This window comes from Erythrolamprus reginae, chromosome Z, assembly GCF_031021105.1.
Source record: "Erythrolamprus reginae isolate rEryReg1 chromosome Z, rEryReg1.hap1, whole genome shotgun sequence".
Lineage (NCBI taxonomy): Eukaryota > Metazoa > Chordata > Lepidosauria > Squamata > Dipsadidae > Erythrolamprus > Erythrolamprus reginae.
The window spans coordinates 122103373-122130531 of NC_091963.1; the positions used below are offsets into that span (position 1 = coordinate 122103373).

Consider the following 27159-nt stretch of genomic DNA (forward strand, 5'->3'; position numbering starts at 1 on the left):
ACTGGAGGAGAAATTCTGCGAGTTGAAATCCACTAGACCTAAAGCTGTCAAGTTTGAAGACCCCTGGGTTAGGAATTAGGGGTGCAAGAGTATTCAAACTTGGCAAGTTTGAGACTTGTGGACTTCAATTCCCATTCCTGAGCTAACATGAGTGGAGGAGGAATTCTGGGAGTTGAAGTCCACAAGTCTTAAAACTGTGAAGTTTGTAAAAAGTGTTCATGGTTGTAAAAAGTATTCTGTTATTTTATTAAATAATATATTACTACACCATTTGGTTCAGAACACTTTCCCCTTGTTTTCCACCTCTAAAATCTAGGTGCATCTTATACTTTGGTGTGTCTTATATTCCAAAAAATACAGTATATATCACAATCCATAAACTTGAGAGAATGTGGGAAAGAACTGAAAGCAAAAAATTAAATATCATCTATATATATTTTACCTGATATCTTTATTTACATATTTATTTTTATATTATAGATGAGTAAACAAAAATGGAGAACCAAACTGATTCATTGGTCTTCCTTTTTCTTGGACTTTACAGTGATCCTCAACTCCAGATTTTCCTTTTCTTGATCTTTTCAATCATTTTTCTACTCACACTGTCAGGAAACATTACAATAATTTTGATAATAAGAATGGATCCTTCTCTCTCTGCACCCATGTATTATTTCCTCTCTCATTTGTCTTTTGTTGATATCTGTTACTCTGCTGATATTGTCCCTAAGATGTTAACCAACTTTCTTATAAAACATAAGAAAATATACTTCACCAGCTGTGTTACACAAATGTTTTTCAGTCTTCTATTAAGTGTTACAGAAGTTTTTATACTTTCAGCAATGGCATATGATAGATATAGTGCTGTTTGTCACCCGCTTCATTACATAATGGTCATGAATAAAGCACTATGTACTTACCTGGTTATAGGAGCATGGCTAATGGGTTTATTGTTTGCAACCATAAACACAGTTCCCATATTCAGCATACAGTTTTGTGGCCTTCCTGAAATTAAGCACTTCAGCTGTGAACTTCCACTGCTTTTGAAAGCATCTTGTTCTGACACTTTTCTTAATAATTGTATTCTTCTATTTTCTGTATTGATTTTTGGACTTGGTTCCTTCTTACCAACTTTGGTCTCCTATATCCACATCATCATCAGCATCATGAAGATCCATACGTCAGAAGGCAGAAGAAAAACTTTCTCCACCTGCAGCTCTCATCTCATTGTGGTGGGTTTGCTATATATGACAGGAATGTCTCAGTACATGAAACCTAGAAATGTTTCTTCAGTTATAGAAGATGAGCTTTTCTCTATTCAGTACAGTATTTTGACTCCCATGTTGAACCCAATTATCTATAGTCTGAAAAATGAAGAAGTGAAGAGAGCACTTAAAAGAATATTTACAAAAAAGTAAAATGCTAGAATTATTTTTATGTCAGTGTTGCTTTATTTTGTAGAAATTTTTATTGAGTTTATGTTCAAATTGCTGTAAATAATATGTATTGGGTCATTATTTCAAAAATGACCTGAGTTACTCATGAGAAATCTAAGAATTGTTATTCTACTTTAGTGAGTTTGGTGCTTACATATTAAACTTACTATTATTGCATTTGGAAGCTTTCACTCTATGTGTCTGTATACGTTTAAGTGCCCATTGGGCCATTGTGGTTTTATAGCCATCTATGATTTGAAGGATGTCATGCTACCATTCCATGCATGCTTTTATCTCAATTAAAATTTGAAAAGGCTCAATTTATATCACAAATATATAAAGTGAATGGGGAAATTGATCAATCTTTAATTTATGACCAATATTTTTTTTAGAAAATTCCTATACTTTATGAACTTGCCTTGGTATTTTAATCAATTCTACCACTCCCCCACTATGTATTTAAGATTTATTTATTTTGTCCAATACATAATACACATTGAAGAGAATAGATATGTAGTAATATAAATTAGGAAAAGGAAAGAAGAAAAGATATAAAAGTATAGGAGATCATATATGAAAGGAAGAAAAGATAAATGAGATAAGGAGAGACAATTGGACAGGGGACGGAAGGCACACTGGTGCACTTATGCACGCCCCTTAAGATGGTAAAGATTAGTGATTGCATCTGAGTGTGATACAAATATCTCCACAGTGAAAATTCTGTCTTTTGGGGACAATTCCTGCTATTTTCTTCTGTCAACCTAGCAGTTCAAAATCATGTAAAAATGTAAGTAAAAAAAATGGGGACCACCTATAGTGGTAAGGTAACAGCATTCCATGTGGCTTTATCCACTAGAATTTTGTTTTGTATTTTTTCAACAACGTCAGATAACCATTTTAGTTAATCACTTATTGTTTAAACTTATGTCTCATCAAGTTAACATGCCCTCTTACTGTCCTTCTGACTCCTTCTGACTGGTTAATTTTAAATAAGTATGACAAACTACATTTCTTAGTAATCATTTCACCATAACTCGTCCATTTACCCTTCTACCAGGACAGGAGGTAATATGAGGCAAAGGGACTTTATTATTTTTCTTACTGTCATGCTGGCCACATGACCACAGAGATGTTTTTGGATAGCACTGGCTTTTCGGCTTTGAAACAGAGATGACCACCGCCCCTTAGAATTGGGAATAACGAGCACATGTGAGGGGAACTTTTGTATTGTAGTTTGTATTTTTGCCTTTTAGGTATATTCTGAGAGATATTAATATTAAATATATAAACATTTATCCCTAAAAGAATATCGCCGGCTGACTTACCGGCCCCACGGCGCTGTTGCGGAAGGGCCGGGCAGACTCGGACCCTTCCGATGGCGGCCGCCATCTTGTTTTCAGCCGAAATCTCGCGAGGCGAGATTTCGGCCGAGAATGCCCTTCCCACGTGGCCGGGCATGACGTCGGGTCCGGGCGGGGCCTGCTGGCCCTATTTAAGGGACAGCAGGCCGGGAAGAAAGCCTGTTCGCCCGGACCTGAAGCTAAGAGCAGACACTCGGCTGTCTGCTCTTGGAGCCTTTCGGCGGCCGCGTGAGGCGGCCGTCATTTCGGGCCTCGTTAGAGGCTTGGGGCACTGCTCGTCGCTCGCTTCGCCCATCCGAGGCTGCCGGTCTGCACATTTGCAAGGAGTCTTGGGCAGCAACGGGCTTGCGGCAGGAGTCCCGCGTGAGGCCCCCACCCCCACCCCACGTAACAGGCGGCCGCGTGTTGCGGTCGCCATTTTGAGAGCCTCATCGGAGGCTCGGGGAACGGTTTGGGGGCTTCGGGTCCGGTGAAGGCCGTTTGGCTGTTGCCCCCCCCCCTATGTTGGGGGGGGGATCCTTATGGTAGCCCCCTTGGGGACGTGGGGGGCTAGGGTGGGGGCTTGCGTGTGCGGCCCCTCCCGGTTCGTGGCCCCCCCCCAAAAAAACAATAAGAAATAAAACACAACATAAAATAAAAAAGGAGGACGGTTGGGCCCTCGGTGGCAGCTTCATGCTGCTGCGCTGCCTGTTTGGGCAGAGGCCTTTTGCTGCCCTCTTGGGGCCTGGGGGCCCCAGTTCCCTCAGGTGTAAATTAAGAACCATGGCACATATTAATCATACTCCTAATGAGACTGATGATGGTTGGAACGATGTCATATATTTGTAGGCAAGCATGGACATAGGCAGGAAAAGACCTATTGGTCCCTCTAGTCTGCCCTTGTTCTGTTTCTGTATTTGTCTTGGGATGGCTGTATGTTTGTCCCAGGCATGTTTGAACGCTGTTGCTGTGGATTCAGCTACTGGGTCTGCGGGAAGTTTGTTCCAGGCCTTTACTATTTCAGTAAATCATGGACAAACTTCATTACAGCTATTATTTAACTTAATCAGGCCAGAAAAATATTAACAAGGGAGATCAGAGCAGCAAACAGGAACTACTCTGAATATATCCTAAGATTTTTATTAATATTGCTTCTTCATTGCTTATTTGGCCCCTATGACAATCATTAAGTGTTGTACCACATGATTCTTGACAAATGTATATTTCATTTATGTACCTTGAGAGCATATGCACCAAGACAAATTCCTTGTGTGTCCAATCACACTTGGCCAAGAAAATTCTGTTCTATGGCGTTTTTTCGGGGGGGTGGGGGACTCCTAACCAGGTTTGCCCCCTTCCCCCCCCCCTGGCTCCTAGTGCGAGAGCACAGGCCCCTGGGGCAGCTTTTGCCGGGGCCTGGTGCTTTGGGGGCAGGGGGTTTGACCGCCAACCCTGGCCAGAGGGCCTCCGCCCCTTTTGACGGCTTACCCGTCGGGGCCAGGGAGATTGGGAAAGGGGGCCACCACAGGGTGGGACCCTTTCGCTGCATTGTCCTGGGCTTGCGGCAGAGGGACTTGTTTCCCCCCTTTTTGTATGTATAGCCATGCGTACGGGAAGGCGGGGCTCCCGTGCCGCTGCAATGTACCCCTGCCCTGAAAGGGCAAGCCCCACCTACGGGTGGGGGGGGGGAAACTGGGCCCAGCCCATTTAATTATAACAACAACTACAACAACAACAATGGGGTTGGTTGATGGACGACCACCCCTGCTCGAGAGCGGCCGCTCTCTTGCTAGGTTTCTCTAAGGGATTCGGGATCCCTTACATGGGGGGTTCGAGCAGGCCTTTCGGTTCAACAACCTCCGGTTGGTTGTGGGACATAACGGCTTGTTCGGTCCGGGACAGCATAAGAGGTGGCCATGGGGAGGGGCCTTGGGCCCTTCCCGGAGCCGCCCTTCATGAATCTTGTGGTCTCCCCATTCAGGGGGGTCCCCTGATAGGTGGGTGATGAATCTAGGTTGATTCACCACTCGTTTTTTCTTAAAAGGGAGTCAGTGAAGGTTTTCTTTCCTGACGAACTTTGTTTGGCCGGCTTCGCCTCCTTGGAGGCGGTCGAGGCCATGGTAATGCAGTGTGGGGATGGAGCCCTTATGGATAAATGCGACATTAAGTCAGCATCCCGGCTCTTCCCTATGCACCCGGACGGCTTCGCGCTGTTGGGCTTCCATTTCATGGGTGTTTTTAAGTGATCGGGGGTTTTACCCACGGGTGGCTCCCTCTCATGCTCTCTTTTGGGAGAGCTCGAGCACCTTCTTGGAGTGGGCGCTCAAGGGGCGCAGCGGCCCGGGCTCGGCGTTCACTACCTTGAGGGTTTCTTGATGGCGGGGACTGCGCGTGCAGAGCACTGCTTTGCTCCAATGCGGGTCTTCGAAGCCCTTTGCGCTCTGTTGGGGGTGCCTTTAGCCTCCACGGGGACCGAGGGCCCCGCCACCGGGATTACCTTCCTCGGTATTGAATTGGACTCAGAGGTGCAATCTTCTAGTTTGCCCCTGGTCAAGTTGGCTCAAATCAGGGATCACCTTGGTATGGTTCTGGGGCTGCGGGAAGGTCACTCTTCGGCAGCTCCGGGACCTATCTGGGATTCTTCATTTTGCCCGCCGGGTCGTGGTGCCGGGCAGGGTTTTTTCTAGGTGGTTATGTATTGCGATGAAGGGGCTCTGTTTGCCCCATTATCGTACCCGCTTATGTGCAGGGGTCAGGGCTGACCTCTGCGTGTGGCGGAGTTCTTAAAACGTTTTAATGGGTTGTCTTTTTGGGAAGCAAGAGCTTCTTTTGGAAGCTGATTTGCAGTTGTGCTCTGGTACGGCATGTACTCGCGCTTTGGGTTGTGTTGGGTGACCAGTGGGCTGGTCTGCGTGGCCTCCTAATGGGGGCCTCTCCTTCGGTTAGGGATTTGACCCTTTTGGTAGCTCTCCCCCTTGATAGTGGCTCTAGAGCTTTGGGGTGAGCGGTTTGGGGGCAGGACTGTGCATTTTGGTGTGACAGCCTAGTGGTTGTCCGTGTTGTGAACGCCCTGTCCTCCAAAAGGGACAGGGTCATGCGGCTTGTCCGCCAATTATTTTTTGGGCACAGGTCCTTGTCCCTGACCACACTGTTTTTAGCTAGGCATGTCCCCGGGTTAGATAACGGGGTTGTGACGCCTCGGCCCATGGTCAGTTGTCCTGGTTTCGGACCCTGGCCCTGCGGGCACGGTTGTCGCCAGCGGCTTTTCCTGTCCACCTAGGGGCCGGGGGGCTACTGTGCAGTAAAGAGGCGAGGCTTCCTGGGCTGCGGCACTCTTGGGAGTGTCTGGCACCCAGGGGGGAGGGCTTCGCAGCGGGCAGGTGAACTGTTTGGGATGGCAGGCAGTATACGGGCTACCCCTATAGCTGGCCTGCCCCAGTTGTGTACCTGGCCATATTGGTGTCCAGCTTAGGCAGCGTGGCCTTTCGGTTGGGACTATTAGGTCCAGGTTGACCGGCTTCGCCTTGTTTAAGGCGGGGGCGGGGTCATTGGTTTTATGGCGTCTTCCGCAGTGTGACTGTGCGGGAAAGTTGGGCCGGGGCCGCATCGCGGGCCGCCGGGTCAATTTGGTGCCTTCCATCTCATTATTTCAGTAGGTGGGTGCTAGTATGTAGGGTTTGGCCAGGCCACGTATGGATCCCGCCATTCGGGAATGCTCGTTCTCGAGAGGCGCTGCCACTAGTGCGGTAACGGCCTCTCGATACGGAGGATTCGGGAAGTCGCCCGCCGGCGGTCAACGGCCTGTTTTAGGGTACGAACGGCCTGTTGAGGGTCCGGGTAAGATCTTAGGCCAGATTCCTCCTTTGGTCCCCTTCTCTTCAACCCCGCCAGGACGCGACCGACGGTGTTGCTTGGGGTCAGAGCGCTCCGAGACCACTCAGCAACAAGTTGCCATCGGGGTGGGGACCCTGCCGTCGTGGCGGCTGGGTCCTGGCTGTCTGGCTGGGGAGATGGGGTGTGCGGTGGGACGGGCGTTTCCACCGCTATTGCTGGGAGGGCGGCATCCCATTGCTGCGCCCAGGTGGTCCTGGGAGGGCGGCATCCCATTGCTGCGCCCAGGAGGTGCTGGGAGGGTGACATCACGTTGCTGCACCCAGTTTGTCCTGGGCGGACAGCATCCCATTGCTGCACCCAGGTGGTGTCGGGGGGGCGGCATCCCATTGCTGCGCCCAGTGGGGCTGGGAGGGCGGCATCCCATTGCTGCGCCCAGTCGGTGGCCAGGGGCGGCATCCCATCGTTGCGCTCAGAGGTGTGCTGGGAGGGCGGCATCCCATTGCTGCGCCCAGTTGGTGCTGGGAGGGCGGCATCCCATTGCTGCGCCCAGTTGGGACTGGGAGGGCGGCATCCCATTGCTGCGCCCAGCCGGTGCCGGGGGTCGGCATCCCATTGCTGCGCCTGGATATGTGCTGGGAGGGCGGCATTCCATTGCTGCGCCCAGTTAGTGCTGGGAGGGCGGCATCTCATTGCTGCGCCCAGTTAGTGCCGGGGGCGGCGTCCCATTGCTGTGCCTGGATGTGTGCTGGGAGGGCGGCATCCCATTGCTGCGCCCAGTTGGTGCTGGGAGGGCGGCATCCCATTGCTGTGCCCAGATGGTACTGGGAGGGCTGCATCCCATTGCGGCGCCCAGGTAGTGGGCCTTGCACCGTGGTGGCAAGGACCGGTGTGGGCCTGGGGGTCGTTTTCGATCTGCCAGGTTCGCGAAGCCTGCGGTGGCTTCGCACTGTGCGGCCCTCCACGCAGGTGGTGTGGTCGAGATCCTCTTGGGGGATCGCTGGTGGGTCGCCATTTTCCCTTAGGGCCCTTCACCGGGTTAGACGGGAGTTAAGGCCAGGGTACGGTAGTCAGAAAGTTAAGCGGGGTGGTGTGGCCCATCCCCGCATCACCATAGATCAGCTGTGGCTTTACCTGGCTGCTGGTCTTCCTCTGTCAGAACTGAGGAACGCCATTTTCCCTTTTGGACCTGCAGTGTCTCTGCGTGAGCTGGCGCGGATAGAGGGGGGAGTCGGGGGGCCAAGATAGAGATCTGACCCCCGCTCCGTGGCAGGTTAGGGGCGGAAATCTGGGTGGTTTCAGCAACTGCGCGTTCTCCCTTGGGCATCTTTGGGGATGATTGACAGGTTCTCTCCAAGCCCATGGTGGGTGCTACCTGCGCACTTGGGGGGAACCTGTCTTTGGGTCCCGCTATTGAAGTCCCAGGGTAGGGGTGAGCCGGCGGGACCCCCCTCATGCGAGGGCATGGCAGGGTCTCAGGTGAGGGAGAGGTCCCTCACCTGGACCAGCATCGACTACGCCCATAGTTGCCCAGGAATGTTGACCTTTTACGTCATTTCCGCCCCGGAAGTATTTGTTTGACCCTGCAGGTCCACTGTTTCCGGGTCATAGTTGAGTATGTTGATTTATGCAAATTTATGCTAATCCATGCTAATTTAATTAATAAATTATGCAAATTTATTATAATAAAAATGACCCAAGTTTAAATCCAGCTCTTGTGTCCGAGTCGTTACTCCGTCTCTTCTGCAATATCGCCGGCTGACTTACCGGCCCCACGGCGCTGTTGCGGAAGGGCCGGGCAGACTCGGACCCTTCCGATGGCGGCCGCCATCTTGTTTTCAGCCGAAATCTCGCGAGGCGAGATTTCGGCCGAGAATGCCCTTCCCACGTGGCCGGGCATGACGTCGGGTCCGGGCGGGGCCTGCTGGCCCTATTTAAGGGACAGCAGGCCGGGAAGAAAGCCTGTTCGCCCGGACCTGAAGCTAAGAGCAGACACCCACCCGCCCTTCCCTATTTTGCAGTGTGCCTAGTGGGTCGCCTTCGGGGGCCGAATGGGAATTTTTTGCAGCCTCGCCCATTAGGTCAGGCTGTTTTTTCGCCCATTCCACACTGGGGAGATGGATGTGCGGTTAAGGGGTGTTTGTGTTTAATTAGGTTAATTGGCTTACCTCTGGTCATTGGGTAGGCAGGTTAGGGGTGGAAATCTGGGTGGTTTCAGCAACTGCGCGTTCTCCCTTGGGCATCTTTGGGGATGATTGACAGGTTCTCTCCAAGCCCATGGTGGGTGCTACCTGCGCACTTGGGGGGAACCTGTCTTTGGGTCCCGCTATTGAAGTCCCAGGGTAGGGGTGAGCCGGTGGGACCCCCCTCATGCGAGGGCATGGCAGGGTCTCAGGTGAGGGAGAGGTCCCTCACCTGGACCAGCATCGACTACGCCCATAGTTGCCCAGGAATGTTGACCTTTTACGTCATTTCCGCCCCGGAAGTATTTGTTTGACCCTGCAGGTCCACTGTTTCCGGGTCATAGTTGAGTATGTTGATTTATGCAAATTTATGCTAATCCATGCTAATTTAATTAATAAATTATGCAAATTTATTATAATAAAAATGACCCAAGTTTAAATCCAGCTCTTGTGTCCGAGTCGTTACTCCGTCTCTTCTGCAATAGCTTTATATATCATAAAACAGTTTTATCAGAATTCACTAGATTGAAGAAATTATAGAATAAAAATATTTCCATTTAGATATATTAAGACTTTCAAAAGAACTATTATATTGTTTTGCCCTAAACATTTTTTTCAACTACTACACTATATATTTACTACTTGATTGATTGATTTATTGGATTTATATGCTGCCCAACTCGGGGCTACATCCTTGCCATCTTCCCTATATTTCTTAATTAACTGCTTATTTTGAACCAAAGATATGCCATTGCTTTTGATTCGTTAGCATATATTTAGTCACATTTAGTGACAGACTTTCAAATGTTCAAACTAAAAACAAAACAGCTAGTAGTATAACATTTCTTTTTCCTGAATTCAGAATAAAATATGGAATTTCCCCCCCAGTTTTTAAGATGATTTTATATATATATTTTATTTATTTTGTCAACAAGTGCAAGATAACAGGATGCATGAAAAATGGTACAGATAAATGGATATAAAGAAGCAAAACATAGTCCTAAATGAGTATATACAAATGGGTACAATAAGACAGGGATGATAGACATACTGGTGTGCTTATGCATGTCCCTTAGGGACATCTTTAAAAAATATGTAAGATCTATGGTAGACAGTTTAAGATAAAAGGTATGGTGGTTAGAGAAATTAACAAAATAATCAGGTGAAGTGTTGCATACATTTACTACTTTATTGAAGAAGTATTTTCTGCAATCAAGATTAGAGCAGATTACATTTAATTTGTAGGTATTGATAGCCCTAGTGTAGTAATGGGCAGCTAAATTTTTTACTGCCACATTGTGGGTGTGGCTTATTTTGTGGGTGTGCCTTGATAGTCATGTGACTGGGTAGGAGTGGATTGCTGGACATGTGACATGTGGGAGTGGCTTGAATGATCATCATCGTTCAAATGAACTGTTAAGTCCTCAACTTACAACCTCACCAGTGTCGCTCGCTGGGGTGACAATTTGCTTTACGTTTCCTGTGCTCTCCTTCCTGGGTCACCCCCTGACTCAGGCTGGGTAGTTAGGTGAATGGCTGCTGATCAGCTATTGAAAAAAGAGAGGGGAGGAAAAGGGCCCCCTCCAACTCCTACTGTGCTGGTCTCCCTGCCAGTAGGAGTTGGAGGAGGAGGAGGAGAAGGATGGGAGGGGGGATTTTAAAATATCAGAAAGCCGAGGGAGAATTATATGGTTATAATTGTCGCACTATGCCTTTTCATCTCAGCTATGGATGGATTGAGGGCTTTGCAAGGGGAAAAAGACCGCAGCCCAGACTGCTTTGGCACGGCATGGCTCTCCCTTATTTTCCCTGCTGCTGCTGCTGCGTGCTCCTTGCTTTTTTCCTCTTTCCTCCTTCCTGGCCTCGGGAGGTATCTGCATGAGGCTGGAGGGGATTTGGACAGGAGAGAGGTAAGCAGACACAGCAGCAGCAGGGGGAAAAAGAGAGCCCGTCCAAGACCAGTAATCCAGTAAATAAGTGCTGCCGGTCAGCTGGAACTGCGCATTCAGCTTCACCCCATTCTGCCTGCTGCCCACCTCTGGCCTAGTGTTATTGAGGTTGAGATTAAAGTAGTCATCAATAGGTAGGATGCAAAGGTAGATGATCTTGTGCACTAAGCTTAGGTCAGAGCATAGACAGCATAGTTCAAGTTATCCAGGCCTAAAATTTCAAGGATTTTTTTTTTGTGAGGAGAGGAGTTGACCCACTCTAATGTATTAATGTCTGAAACACAGTGTGGGTTCCAGGCAGGTGCACAGTATTCAAGGATAGATGTGGCAAAGATTTTGTGTGTCTTAGTTAGAAATATAATGTTACCAAAGAGAAAAATTTGTAATATAAGGTTGACAACTCTTAATGCCCTTTTAGCAATGTTGTTACAGTGAACTCTGGTGCTTAGATCTTTTGAAATTAGTACACTAATGTCTTTCACAGAGTATGCGTGATATTTTAGATCATTCCCATCCAGCTTGTATTTGATGTTCTGATTTTTATTGCCAATATGCAGGACTGAGCATTTGTTAGCAGAGATTTGGTGCTGCCAATTGTTTGACCATTCAGATATATAATCTAGGTCATTTTTTAGGGTAGTAGAATTATTTGTGATGTTAATACCTGGCCGGCCAACTTACCTGCTGGCTAGGATTTTGCGCCAGACCCAGGATTTTGCACCAGACCCAGGAAATGCAATACCATCATAGCCGCCATCTTGGGGGCTGAAATCTAATGAGAATTTGTGAGATTTTGGCCCAGGCCTTGTACAGCAGGACAGGCCTATGATGTCGCATGGGGAGGGCCCGGGCAAGCCCTATATATAGTGCTGTGCCATAGCTGGGCCTCCTTTTCCCCTGGCATTTGGAGAAGTGAGCACCTGCCCGCCCTCCCTATCTTTCAGTGTGCTTTACAGGGGTCGCCCAAAGGGGCCAAAAATAAATTTTTGGCAATCAAGGCATTTTAGCTTCTGATCGTTCTTTCGCCTATTCCACATTACAGAACAGGATGGATTGGTTAGGGGTGCTTCACTGGTAGTAATTGATCTGGTTAATTGGCTTATCTTTGATCACTGGGGTAGGCAGGTTAGGGGTGGAAATTGGGAGGAAATTGGCAACTGCATGTTCTCCTTTGGGCATCTTTAAAGATGATGGGCAGACTCTCGCCAGGAGCTCATGGTGTCTGACCGGCCTGAGAGATTGGAGAGGGGGTGCCTTTGGGACTCACCCTATCCAATAACTGGATGGGGATTGGACGGCGAGCCTCCCCACATGCATAGCATGGCTAAGATACAGGTGAGGGCATGGTCCCCTTTGCCTGGATCAGCATGGAGCTACACCTATAGTTGCCAAGGAATGTTACTTTGTATCATTTGTGCCCCAAAAGTTTTGTTGGCCTCTGCAGGTCCAAGTTAATTGTTTGTTTTATTCATTAATTAAGTGTTATGCAAATTAATAAGTGATCCATTTTAAATCCAGCTTGGTCTCCGCATCCGGCGCAAATATTGTCAGCAAAGAGGACATAGCTGTTTACAATATTGTCACAAAGGTCTTTTATATAAAGCAGAAAGAGTGTTGGTCCAAGAATGCTGTCTTAGGGAACACCACTATTAACTGATGCTGGTTTGATACAGCAGTTCCAATTTTAACTACTTGCTGACTGTTTGATAGGAATGCAGCTATGTACTTGTGCAAGGATCCAGAAATGCTGTAAGAAATTAGTTTTAATTTATTATGTACCACAGAATTAAAGGGTTTGCAGAAGTCTATGTAGATTAAATCTACTGTTTTACCCTGATCAAGCTGAGAGGTCCAAATGTTTTTGCATTGTATGAGTTGCAGATTACATGACAATTTTTTTCCTGAAATTAAATTGCTTATTATAGAGTAGGTTGTCACTAAGTGGAGGATGATGGATTGGTTTATGATGATTTTACAACTGATGCAGCAAAAGGAGATTGGTCTATAATTCTCAACAAGGCTGGGGTCACCTTTTTTGAAGACAGGTATGACTATTGCTAATGACCATAGGACAGGCAAGGAACTCATTCTAAAAGATACTTCATAGATAATGCTTAGAAGTTCATCTATGGCAGAGGAGAGCTTTTTTAGAAAATAGGCACATATTCTGTCAGGACCAATAAATAGAGAAAGTTATATATGCTGCTCAAAATAATAAAGGGAACACCCAAATAACACATACTAGATCTGAATGAATGAACTATTTTCATTGAATACTTTGTTCTGTACATAGTTGAATGTGCATAGCAGCATGTGAAATTGATTGTCAATCAGTGTTGCTTCTTAAGTGGACAGTTTGATTTCACAGAAGTTTGATTTACTTGCAGTTATATTGTGTTGTTTAAGTGTTCCCTTTATTTTTTTTAGCAGTGTAGTTTGTGTAGTGTGTAATTGACAGTATTTTCAGTAAAATCAATTAAGGCTAATCTCTTCAACTTTTCTTTCAGTTCAGTTTTTGTCAACAGCAATGGCATCTCCCCTTCATTTCCTAGTCATACCTCAACCAATTGCAATGACCAGACATGAAAACTGACACCAGATCTAGAACAACACAGGACACCACCACCAATCACCCTCACCAGACCCAAAACCAGACCCCCTCACAGACAAAATACCACCACCACCCAGAAGTCAAACCATGGTGGCACCTCCAACTGCTGCACCCTCCTCCACCACCCACACAAAGCAAACTGACACATGCCATAAACGCAGCCAGACCACAAACTTGGAGCCAACCCAAAACTCAGGATGTTACACCACAAATATACATTACAAAACAGCCGACTAATCTACAAACATCAACTGCAATAACTACTCAGAATGTCACCCCTAATCTGCAAACATCAACTAATCTGCAAACATCAACTGCATCAACTACTCAAGGCGTTACCCATTAATTAATCAAGATGTTACAATACAGCCAACCACCCGACTTGTAACAATTAGACCAGAACTCCACACACCTCTACCAATATTTATAGAAAAATGGCAGCCCTGACCACATTTTCCTCACCCTAGCACAAAGCTGAAAATACCACCCTGAAGATGACAAGTGAGACCTCATCGAAACATTGTCAAGATTTTATCTATCTTACATGGGAAAAGACCCAAATACACCAAGACCTACATACCTATATCCATGAAAATCTATGAAAACACACACATACACAAACAAACAAAGAAACACACACATACATACACAAACAAACAAACACACACACACACACACACACACAACTAGGTGTTCTAAGGTTTGATGATGTTTCCATAGTGAAGTTTCACTATGACTCCTTATCAGTGATTATACTGTTAATGATGATGATGATGATGTAGTAATAGTAATAGCTACCTGATGATAAAATGCTTTTAAAAGGCATGCATCCATCAAAGAATGAGGGATGAGAGGCTTGTTGGCGCAATAGTTAGAGTGAAATACTGAAAACTACTTCTTCACCAGCTACCAGCAGTTTGGCAGGTTGAATCTCAGTAGACTCAAGGTTAACTCAGCCTTCCATTCTTCCAAGGTTGGTAAAATGAGGACCCAGATTGTTCGGGGCAATATGCTTACTCTCTGTAAACCACTTAGAGAGGACTGAAAAGCACTGTGAAGCAGTATATAAAACTAAATGCTATTGCTATAATGGCTATAGATTTTCTGAAAGATTTACCCAAGAATTTATTATATTCAACACAACAAAAAACATTTTCAGATTTTCTTCTTCATCACTTTCTTCTTCTTCCTATTCAAAAGAACCACTATATTTCATTTGTATTCTCAACTAGAGTGCAGACACAGCTTTTGTCAAGAAACCATACAGAACCATACAGACCCTCTACTCTTTTTGAAGCTATGTGCAATTCAAAATTTTGGGGAAAAAATTCAATCCCCACAGGGATTCTGATGCCATGAGACCTAGCAGCACACATATACATGCTTCATGTGATACTGTTTTATCTGTTAAAATATTGAGCTATCAGTAATGGACTAGTTTCTTCTTCATAAAGTACAAAGGTGCTTCTTCCCACCCCCAAAAGGCAATTAGACTTTCTGGTTTCTCTTAGAAGATGTTTCACTTCTCATCCAAGAAGCTTCTTCAGTTCTGAAATTAAGACACTTCTTGGATAAGAAGCAAAACATCTTCTAAGAAAAACCAGGAAGTCCAGTTGCCTCTTGAAAAAAAGTACATTTCAGACAACCATGACTTGGATGAGTGAGCATCTCCATAGACATATTCATAAAGCTGTTTATATCCCAGACCCTAAATAACTTAGAAACTGTTGTGGTTAGCTTTGCCCCAGGTCCTGCCCCAAGGAATGTGGAGGTGAATGTGGGGAAAACATCCACATGCACAGGCCTATTTTGCTCCCAATAGAATCTGCTGACAAAGCCTCCTCTGACCAAGGAAGTGTGAGTGACAGGGAAGAGGGAGTTTGGCAGACAGCCCAGGAGGAGATCAATCTTCCTTATCATCCCTGGATTCTGAACAAGAACTTATGACAGACCCACGCATGTGGAGAGTGATGCATAGGAGAGAACAACTGAAGGATTATTACAGGAGATAAGTGTGGCCACCTGTGGTTGTGTGGGGCTGCTGTAATTAGTGCTACATATAAAAAGAGCAGCATGCTAATTTAGCCTTGTGGAAATTTATCTGATTCATAGTTCATCAAGATCGTGGTTTTGCTGTTTCCATGTTCAACACTGTGTGTGGACTTTCTGGACTTTGGAATTTGGACTCAATTTCCCAGTTACTGGGTGAGAAATTGGATTGCATTTAACCTGTGCCTTGTGTGTACCAGAAAATCCCTTTGACATTTAAAAATAGAGTTTTTTTCTGCTTTTCTGTTGATAAAGACTTTTGGTTTTCCTTCTATCGTGTGGTGTGTGTCTTTCTGGACTAATTACCCTGTAATTATGGGCGGCTGGGACACGCCAGCAGAACAGAAACTATTTTTTGCCAATTGTTCAAGGACAACCTACTTGAACAATTATGGAGTACTTAGAGGGAGGGCCCCTGATAGTGGATGTTCCATATGGAACCTCCACTATTGAAAATAATTAACCTGCAAAGTAAGGATGGCCCCTACTCATTCTGGAAACAGGTGAAAACATTAAGAACCTTGGTATCATACGAAGTGTTAAATTTTAATAATTATTTTTAATACTTAAACTGTGAAAATGATTGTGGAATTTTTATATTTTATTTCATTTTCTGAAATCTACAGTTTTACATTATAAATTCTGTGAGCCATTTAAAGTCTTGCTGGTGTCAAGCAGTAACCATATTCCATTTTAAAGTATTAGAGAATGAATGACATGATATAAATTATTTTATTTCCCTGAAGTTTTATAACCAACTTGAAATAAAATCTGGCATTCCATTTCACATTAAGTTCAAAAACATTTATATCTAAAAATATTTTTTTTTACTGTATCTTTTGAACCAAGGCCATAACTAGGGGAAAAAAATAAGCACTACCTATTAAAGAACTTGGAAAAAAGAAAGAAAATGAATGATGAGAAAGGAAATAAAATTAACAGAACAACAGAATTGGAAGGTGCCTTGGAGGTCTTCTAGTCCAACCACCTGCTCAAGCAGGACATCCTATATTGTACTACTTCAGACAAATGATTGTCTAATATCTTCTTTAAAACCTCCTGTGGTAGAGACTAGGGAGGAGTAGGAAGAGAAGTAGGAAGAGGGGGGAGGGAAAAGGAAGGAGTTTATTGCATGATTGTGTGACAGCACTTACTTCCGTTTAAAAAAAATCCATATTTGCTACTAATTGAATCCATAAGCATTCTTTCCTACTTTTAGTGACAAAAACTTCATTGTGTTATTCTAGTTTTCTAGCATCTAGACACATAAATATATTTAGCAATAACAGCAATATTTTGCTAGATTTCAGACTTTCTCTTTTCCCCTACCCTCATCTTTCCAGCGATGGACTTTTTTTGGACTCTTGTTCAAGCACCAGATAATAAATTATGCTGTATTCATAAAAGGATTTTTTCAAAAGGAAGAAAATATATAAATCCATATTGATGAATGTATTAATTTTGTCACCAAAAAAATCATGCAAAAAAGAAAAAAGAAATATTGGAAAAATATACTTAAAAGTGAAATAACAAACAGATGAAATTTTACCAAAAAAAGGCAATTATAACTGTGAAAAACATTAAACCATGGATCAAAATCTGACTGATTCTGCAACATTGTGCTGGGACATGTATATTTACCTTCATTAGCATTATGGCTTATGGTGAATGAATCCCCTAGACTTCACCAGCTTAAGTTCAGTTTAGAGAAGAATTTTGCAAAAGTATCAAGTTGGCTAAATAAAATGGACACATGAAGTCCTAAAATAATTGCAAATTATCAGATTATAGCCATCTGCATTGTACATTTATATCTCCTGAATATAAATTGAAGCTTTCTAAATGTTATAAGTGGGAAAAGCCAAATTCTCTTTTCTTACTCTCTTTCCACCTCTTTACAAATACAAACATAAAAATAACACACAGGTAAATAGAGACTTATCTTTAAAGTATCATATGTAACTAATGAATATAAGTTAGATCAAATATTTATTTTTTGCGTACACATTCCTTTAAGTGCTCTCTTCATTTCCTTATTTTTCAGACTATAGATAATTGGATTCAGCATTGGGGTCAGAATGTTATATTGAACAGAGATAATCTCGTCCAGTATAAAAGAAGAAACATTTCTGGGTTTCATGTACTGGGACATTCCTGTCATATATTGTAAACCTATTACAATGAGATGGGAACTGCACGTAGAGAAAGCTTTACTTCTACCTTCTGCAGAATGGATGTTCATGATGGTGGAGATGATATGAATATAAGAGACCAATGTTGGTAAGAAGGAACCAAGTCCACATGTAACAGCAAAAGACAAAATGATCAAATTACTTAGAAAAGTGTCAGAACAGGATGCTTTCAATAATGGAGGAAGCTCACAGCTAAAGTGATTAATTTCACGGAGGCCACAAAAGTGTAAGTTAAAAATGGGCACTGTGTTTATTGTTGCAGATAACAAGCCTATTAGCCATGCTCCTAAAACTAAGTAAGTGCATATTGCTTTATTCATGATCATTATATAATGAAGTGGTTGACATACTGCAGCATATCTATCATATGCCATTGCTGACAACAGGAAAATTTCTGTAACGCCTAGTAGAAGCGTACAAAACATTTGTAAAATGCAGAAAGTGAAGGAAATAGTCTTTTGTTTCATAAGAAAATTCATTAACATTTTAGGAACAATGTTAATTGAATAGCACATATCAACAAAGGACAAATGAGATAAAAAATAGTACATGGGTACAGAGAGAGAAGGGTCTATTTTGATTATCAAAATGATTGTGATATTTCCTGACATTGTGATGAGAAAAATGGTTGAAAAGATAAAGAAGAGCCAGTTCTGTAGTTGAGGATCACCGGAAAGGCCAAGCAAAATAAAATCAGTTTGGTTCTCCATTTCTGCTTATTCATCTATAAAATAAGAATAAACATACAAGTAGAGATATCTAACCAGTGTTATATATATATATATGTCTGTCTGTCTGTCTGTCTGTCTGTCTGTCTGTCTGTCTGTCTGTCTGTCTGTCTGTCTGTCTGTCTGTCTGTCTGTCTGTCTGTCTGTCTGTCTATCTATCTATCTATCTATCTATCTATCTATCTATCTATCTATCTATCTATCTATCTATCTATCTATCTAATTCTAATCTTGTCTTTTGCACAAAGACAGTTGGGTGACATTGAGCCAGTCATTGTCTTTCGGACCTAGGAAGCAAGTAATGACAACTCACTTGCACTTCACAATTACATTCACTTACATTTAGGGTAGAACAATTTTGTTCCTTTACAAAGAAAAATAAATAAATAATATCACAGATAATTTTGTCTTATGGACAGAAATTAATGTTAACCTTTAACTCAAGCAAGAAAATGAATATTCTCCTGGTATATTATATTATTGGGACAATTACTGAGCCATGTTGGACAAATCTTGTTGGGTTCTTTTTTTTTTTTTGAAAGCTCACTAGAATTCCTAAAATTAAAATAACCATGCATTATTTAGCCATTGGCATTATTTTCAAGATCAATACAGATAAATAGATTACTATTATCTCCAAAATGTTCAAACTGTAGTAAGCATGATGAATTAGAACATAGAGCCTAGAATTTAACAGTTTATATCAGAATGATCCAATGAGTTAATATGGAAAAGGGATAGTTTAAAACCACAATGCAGGCAGAAAGTATTCTGAGCATAATGTTACCTGTTTTCTATAAAGGCGATATTCTACTACCTAGAAAAGAATTATTCCAGAAGGGAAAATACTCCCACTTGAAACTTCTTGTCAATAATAACCACATGCTAGTAATACAGCTACTTCTTTAGTAATACCCCAATAAACCCTACATAGGAAACTACCTGTGTAACACAAGCAGGAGGAGGACTTCTTTGGGATGAGGGGAGCTTTGAGTATATCAAGACATTGAATTGGGAGAAATGAATCAGGTCCTTTCACATCAGGCATACAAGACTTACAAGATCAATAGATTCCCAAAGGAATAAATAGTTAAGATATTTCTTATGTGCTCACGGGGAGTTGTCAAGAGAAAAGGAGAACAATACCACTACATTTCATTCTCAAAACCCACAATCTATTTCCTTTGGGAACTTGCAAGAAGATGAATATTCTGAAGAGGAGTGTGATACAATGAAATTTATGGATGATCTCAGAAAACAAGGAGAAAAGATGGTGCGTAGGATCCAATCAGACAGAAGAGGAAGGAGCCACCCCTGACTTAGTCAGAGAAAGAAACTGAGGAAGGATTTGCCTCTTGATCAAGCAGTTAAAAGTGTCAATGATAAGTTTTTACTTTCGATTTTCAGAAATAGCAATGTATCTATTTAACCTTGATCAAATAAACCAATTTTATATTCATTCATTTTACTTCTATTGTAACTGTTTAATGGTTAGCCCATTGAAACAATGTTATAGAACTATATTTCTTTATATTTCTTTTTTATCCCTTAGACAAGACTCTCCAAGCTTTAACAAAACTGTTTTTGTAAAACAAATATATAATAATTCTCTAGATCAGGGATCTCCAACCTTGGCAACTTTAAGACTTGTGGACTTCAACTCCCAGAATTGGAGTTGATGTCTCCAAATATTATAGTCGTCAAGGTTGGAGACGCCTAATCTAGATCACTCTGATTGCTTATTTACAATTCTCTTTTTTTAATTTTTAAAGTATCGACCTTTTTTAAAAAAAAAATCCAATACCATTTCTTTTTTCATGTCATTCTTATAGCCTGACATTAGTAGGTCCATTATCAGAATCAACTTTTCTGTCTTGTTCAATAAAACTTTTTTCTCTTCTGCCAATTCTTCTGACACATCTCTTGGACCCAGTCTGTTCATTGAAGCAAACATCACTATTGTCATTGCAGCCATTAATTTCTAATTCTGAATGCCTTGCAATATAGAGAGGTGGAAATGGCTGTGACTTTCTGGTAAAAAAAATGACAGTGTACATAAAAAGAAAAAAAAAGAATGCAGTCCAGTTTAGAATGCAGCCCAGTCTCTGGCTTTCACAGCGGTGCCAGTTGGTGGTTTACTGACCATTGGCAATAATGATCCTCCTTGCTAGACTGTTGTTTCTTATTATCACAGTGGTTTTACATCTTACCATGGACATAACAATGAGAGTCATATGGTCTATTTTAGACTCATCACATCACCAACCAATTCAGGAAGGACATTTACCTTTAAGCAGGATTATTTCTGTATCAGCAGTCTGGCTTCAGGCCCGGGTACAGTACAGAAACTGCTTTGGTCACATTGATGGATGATCTCTGGCGGGCCCGGGACAGGGGCTTGTCCTCTGTCCTGGTGTTTCTTGACCTCTCAGCGGCTTTTGATACCATCGACCATGGTATCCTTCTGCGCTGGCTGGAGGGGTTGGGAGTGGGAGGCACTGTTCTTCAGTGGTTCTCCTCCTACCTCTCTGGTCGGTCGCAGTCGGTGTTAGTGGGGGATCAGAGGTTGACCTCTAGGTTTCTCCCTTGTGGGGTGCCTCAGGGGTTGGTCCTTTCCCCCCTGCTATTTAATATCTACATGAAACCAGTGGGTGAGATCATCCAAGGGCATGGGGTGAGGTATCATCAATATGTGGATGATACCCAGTTGTACATTTCCCCCCATGTCCAGTGAATGAAGCAGTGGAAGTGATGTGCCGGTGCCTGGAGGCTGTTGGGGTCTGGATGGGTGTCAACAAGCTCAAAATGTGGGTTTTGCCTCCCAAGGACAATTCCATCTGTCCGTCCATCACCCTGAGGGGGGAATTATTGACCCCCTCAGAGAGGGTTCACAACTTGGGCGTCCTCCTCAATCCACAGCTCACATTGGAACATCATCTTTCGGCTGTGGCGAGGAGGGCGTTTGCCCAGGTTTGCCTGGTGCACCAGCTGCAGCCCTATTTGGACAGGGAGTCATTGCTCACAGTCACTCATGCCCTTATAACCTTGAGGTTCAACTACTGCAACGTTCTCTACATGGGGCTACTTTTGAAAAGTGTTCGGAAACTTCAGATCGTGCAGAATGCAGCAGCGAGAGCTATCGTGGGGCTTCCTAGATTCACCCACGTTTCTACAACACTCTGTGGCCTGCACTGGCTGCCGATCAGTTTCCGGTCACAATTCAAAGTGTTGGTAATGACCTTTAAAGCCCTTCATGGCACTGGACCAGAATACCTCCGGAACTGCCTTCTACCACACGAATCCCAGCGGCTGATAAGGTCCCACAGAGTTGGCCTTCTCCGGGTCCCGTCGACCAAACAATGTCATTTGGCAGGCTCCAGGGGAAGAGCCTTCTCTGTGGTGGCCCTGGCCCTCTGGAATCAACTCCCCTCGGAGATTAGAACGGCCCCCACCCTCCTTGTCTTTCGCAAGTTACTCAAGACCCACCTATATCGCCAGGCATGGGGGAATTAAGACATCTCCCCCAGGCTTTCTTATATTTTATGTTTGGTATATATGTGTTGTATGGTTTTTAAATTGTTGGGTTTTTTAAAATATAATTTTATTATTAGATTTGTTCCATTATTATACTGTTTTTATTATTGTTGTGAGCCACCCCGAGTCTTCGGAGAGGGTGGGCATACAAATCTAATAAATTGAATTGAATTGAAAATTGAATATTCTATATCCTGGTCTTGTGATTGTTAACTGTCTTAATTTTTTAAAAACAGTCTGTCTGTCTTTATCAATTGCCTCTATCTTCATCAATATGGCTTTATCAATTGTACATTGCAGGATATGGGGAATTTGCAGGGTGTGCGGGAGAGAGGGGATATTTGTTAACTTAATATGTATTATGGGGAACAGTAAGTCTGAATCCGATCGAACACTTGTAAGAGCTCATATTAAGACTTACAAAGTGGCGCTCAAGGCGGCAAGATGCGCGTACCATGCCGCCTTGATTGCATCAGCGGAATCTCGCCTGGCTGCTCTGTTTAGGGTGACCCACTCCCTTCTTAACAAGGGGTGAGTTGGGGAGCCCTTGCAGAGTATTACCGAGGACTTTAATACATTTTTTGCTGATAAAATCGCTCGGATCTGGGCGGACCTCAACTCCAATTGGATAGCAGAGTTGACTGACAACGAGTCAGTCAAGGTGACTGGGGCCCGTACTTGTCCACCTGTCTGGGAAGAGTTTGATCTGGTGACACCTGATGAAGTGGACAAGGCCATTGGAGCTGTGAGTTCTACCACCTGTTTACTGCTTTAGGTTAGTTCTATGCATGTTTCATATAGGTAGTTTTTCTTGCCTCTTGCTTCTACATTTACAGCTCTGCAGAGGTGTACTACCTGTTTTGTCAAGCTATTTTTAATGCTTTTATAAGTTAAGACAACATTCTTGCAGTATTGACTTATAAATGATTATCCTGCCATATATGGTTTCTTATAGTTGGTTAGTGTATTACCCATTATGAATCTAATTTTCTGTGAATTAAATATAAAATATTTCTGAATTTTCATTTATTTTTGCCTTATCTTGCATAAAAAGTATCCTGAACAGATTGCCAATTATAGTACCGTCAATACTTAAACATTCCTATGATCTTTATTTTACATTATTTGTTAACTCTTTGTACAAAGCCTCATTATAGTATCAAAATAACTTCAAAGGAAAATAAGGAAAATTTTCTTATTTTTCCATGTGTTTTTGTTATGCAACACTGCAATTATTATTATTATTATTATTATTATTATTATTATTATTATTATTATTATTATTATTGGGACTCATGTCTAGCTCAGCATTTTTTAGTTACTATGGATGAATGTTATCTATGCAATATAGTATTTGAACTTCTATGCTGAATACATTGTTTAAAAAATGGAAGTAGCAAGGGAATGAATATAACTGTTAAAAAATAATAGAGTACAAAATATTGATTTCCCAAATAAAAATAAAATATTTTCAAAATAAAATGGGTATTCATTATGTTGTTCCTTCTGTGGTGATGATGGTGATTGAAGTAGTGATGGTGATTGTGACGATAATTATGACGGTGATTTCAGTATGTTTTAAAATATGAAATTTTCACTTTAAAATGGAAGGTTGCAAGACCATATCTTTGTGGAAGGTTGAAGATAAATCCACTCTATATTGGACAAAATATCTTTAAAAAAATATTATCATTAGAGAATGTTTTTTTCAGATGCATTGCATACAAAAAAAAGTGTTTTGGTTAAATCCTGCTGAAATCAGTATAAAAAGTCCCGTTGTTTCATTTCTCTAAGCTGAAAGAGATGAAGTTGTTTTCTGAGATGAAATAATAATCTGAATCTCATGCAGCACATGTCTTCTCCATCGATGTGACAGTGTTCTGCAAAATATGGCAACAGGGATACTACCAAAGAATGCCTACCCGGCAGATTTACCCACCAGCTGGATTTGCGCCGGGGCCGGGAAATGTGGCCCCTTGATGCGGCCGCCATCTTGGATGGCCGAGATCTCACAATTTCTAATGAGATCTCAGCCGGGCCTGGCAGCGTCACCTGTCGATGACACTGCCAGGGTGGGGCAGACCAGCCCTTTATAAGGGGCTGGGCCTCCCCGGGGTCTTCCTTTTCACCCCGGCAGCTAAAGGGCGAACACCCGCCCACTCTCCCTATCTTTCAGTGTGCCTGGTAGGTCGCCCTTAGGGGGCCATATAGGAATTTTTAGTGGTCTCAACACTTTAGTTGAAACCGTTTTTTCACCTATTCCACATTGCAGTTTGGGATGGATGGTTAGGGGGTGTTTCGCATATAGTTTGATTTGGTTAATTTGGCTTACCTTGGTCACTGGGTACGCAGGTTAGGGGCGGAAATTGGGAGGTGGTTAGCAACTCGTGTTCTCCTTTGGGCATCTTTGGGGATGATTGGCAGACTCTCTCCAAGAGCTCATGGTGTCATAAACCAGCCTGAGCAATTGGGGAGAGGTTGCCTCTGGGTCTCGCCCCACCCATTTGCCAGTTTGGGATTGGATGGCGAGACCTCCCACATGTATGGCATTGCTTAGATACAGGTGAGGGCATGGTCCCCTTCACCTGGCTCAGCAAGGAGCTATGCACATAGTTGCTCAGGAATGTTTATTGACATCATTTCCGCCCAAAAATTCTTAGCTGACCTCTGCAGGTCCCAGTTTTGTTGTTTAATTAAATTAAGTTATATTTATTTAATAAAAGTGACCCAATTTAAAATCCAGCTCTGTGTCTGCGTTTTCACTCCGCTTCCGCACAAAGAAAATTGATGTAGTGTTTTAACTGAGAGAGTAACAGAGGACTCTCTGAAGAAATGTGTCTGCATTCATACCTTAATGTGGAATTAGATGCATAAACAAATACCTAAAATACAAGTGGGTGGTTTGCTTTAACAGAGCTTAAGTCATGTTACCACAAATGTGGACCACAAATAATGGGAATAATTTTCCTTCAACCTATTAATAAAGTTACTGAAAGGGAAGAAAATACCCAAATGAGATAGAGTTCCTTTAAATTCTCAGCGGAAAACAATAAATAAAGAAAAAATTGACTTTACAATGTAGTCTACACCAACAAACCATTATTATTTAAACAGAGTAAATGTTCTTACTTCTCATGGGGTAATTGATAAACTCAAGAGACTAATTAGGAAATTTTAAACTTTAAAACACTACACCTTGGACAACAGGAAACAGAAAATTGGAGAAGATAAAAGTCAAATGTTAAGTCCTGCACATGGATGATATTTGTCTCCTGAGAAAATATGTATGATTCGATTTAATGTCATATCCCAAAGGAAGACATAAAATAACATAGGTACTAAATACACATCAATATATAAATTGTTCATCTATAGATTTTTCACAACTAAAAACATGTACAATTCAAAAGAAATCTGTAGAAAGCATCAGTTAGAATTTATTCTACATTGTTTTCAATAAAATGAAAAGTAAGGGAGTAAATAGTAAATTTCATAAGAAAACAAAACAGATTTTCTTCTGCTCTCTTCTGAAATAATTCCTTTCAGTTTTTATCCTAGATTGAGGTATTCCAATCAAAATATGTAAAATTGTGCTGGGAAAATTGAGTCTTTGAAATGTATTCAAATTTAAATTGCATTATCTGTTTAATGTGAAACTTTTCTTAATTTTATTTACTTGGAAAGGTAAAAACTCTTTCTAGAAGATTGGGGAACTGGTTGAGAAAATTAAAACATGTATACTGTGATAGGTATGCCAAATCTCTGGCATAATTAATGAAGTTTAGTCTTCACATTCAAACATTCAAGACTCTAAATTCTTTTTATGACTTTAAAGTTAGGCTTAATTTTATTAAATGATTATCCTATAATAGATCTAAAATTGAAAAATTGGAAATCGGCCGATTTAATTTTTATTGCTACATATGTATACTTGCCCTTAAATTATTTTTATTTTTTTTCCCATTCTTAGTGTTTTATGCATGTTCAGATCAACCTACAGATGATCCATATGTGGTGGCAAGAATTGACCAAACAGCTCAGAATTGTCATACCTAATTTTGTGGACTGAGAGAGGCTGGCTTAAAATAACCTGGCCAGGTTTCATGCCTAAGGTAGGACTGGAACGCACAGTCTTCTGGTTTCTAGCTTTGTGGATTAATCAATAAGCCATATTGGCTCTTACTAATTTAAATAAAAGTTCACCTAAATTCTAACAACATTATTTCAAATTGGTAGTATTATCTTTAACTTATATGTAGTTTCATTTTTGCTTTATTACATTAATTCTTTTTTCTTAAAAAAGGCCATTGGTCAAATTCTATATCCTAATAAAATATAAGTTTGTTTATTTGATCTTCCTTTTTCTCTCTTTTGAAGTTTCTACACAGTCTGGAAATGGAAAATCAGAGCACCACAGTGACTTCCTTTATTCTTTTAGGATTTTCGTTCAACCTATATGAAAATATTTTCCTCTTCCTGATATTTTTCCTTATATATGTCATAACTTTGGTGGGAAATACGTTGATTGTATTGGTTACAACTTACATTCAAAGCCCCATGTATTTTTTCCTAGCACACCTGGCTTTCCTTGATATTTGTTTTTCTTCTGTTACTGTCCCAAAGTTATTAGCCATGTTCTATGCGGGCCAGACAATTTCATATTCTGCTTGCTTTAGTCAAACTTTCTTTGTCTTTCTAACAGGTACCACTGAACATTACATCTTGCAGCAATGGCTTATGACCGATATGCTGCCATTTGCAAGCCTCTCCATTATGTACAAATTATGAACAAAGCATTTTGTAGGCTACTGGTGGGTGGTGCATGGGGAGTTAGTTTCTTATGTTCCACAATAAACGTTTTACCCATTTTGAGGTTAAATTTCTGTGGACCAAATATTATCAGGCATTTCAGTTGTGAATTTCCAAATCTTCTTGCACTTTCCTGCTCAGAAACTTTTTTCAATAAACTGGCATTCTTCATGACAGGAAGTGTCTTTGCAGGTAGTTCATTAATTATTATTGTATTTTCATACATCCATATCATCTCAACTATCTTGAAGCTGAACTCCACAGAAGCAAAAAGAAAAACTTTCTCTACCTGTAGTGCTCACCTTATTGTTGTGGCTTTGTATTATAGCACTGGATGTTTTAGGTATATGAGACCTAACTCAGCCTCTTCAATTATTTTGGATGAACTCTTTTCCATTCAATATGGCATTTCAACACCCATGATAAACCCCCTTATCTACAGCCTGAAAAACAGAGAAGTGAAGGTAGCTATCAAAAAGCTAATCAGTTACAAATCTTAA

At 42.2% G+C, this 27159-nt stretch overlaps 3 protein-coding genes across 3 annotated transcripts; 2 read left to right on the top strand and 1 right to left on the bottom strand.

Annotated features, from left to right (window-relative positions):
- The first annotated feature begins 494 nt into the window (after positions 1-494).
- On the top strand, positions 495-1415 carry LOC139153040 (olfactory receptor 5AR1-like). Its single transcript, XM_070726559.1, has one exon. The coding sequence runs from the start codon at positions 495-497 to the stop codon at positions 1413-1415; it is 921 nt and encodes a 306-aa protein (XP_070582660.1).
- Positions 1416-17377: 15962 nt separating this feature from the next.
- Positions 17378-18298, bottom strand: LOC139153975 (olfactory receptor 5A1-like). Its single transcript, XM_070728402.1, has one exon. The coding sequence runs from the start codon at positions 18296-18298 to the stop codon at positions 17378-17380; it is 921 nt and encodes a 306-aa protein (XP_070584503.1).
- A 7947-nt stretch (positions 18299-26245) lies between these two features.
- Positions 26246-27159, top strand: LOC139153976 (olfactory receptor 8H3-like). The gene is given in 2 exon segments (XM_070728403.1): positions 26246-26573; positions 26576-27159. Coding segments are annotated over 2 exon segments (912 nt in total).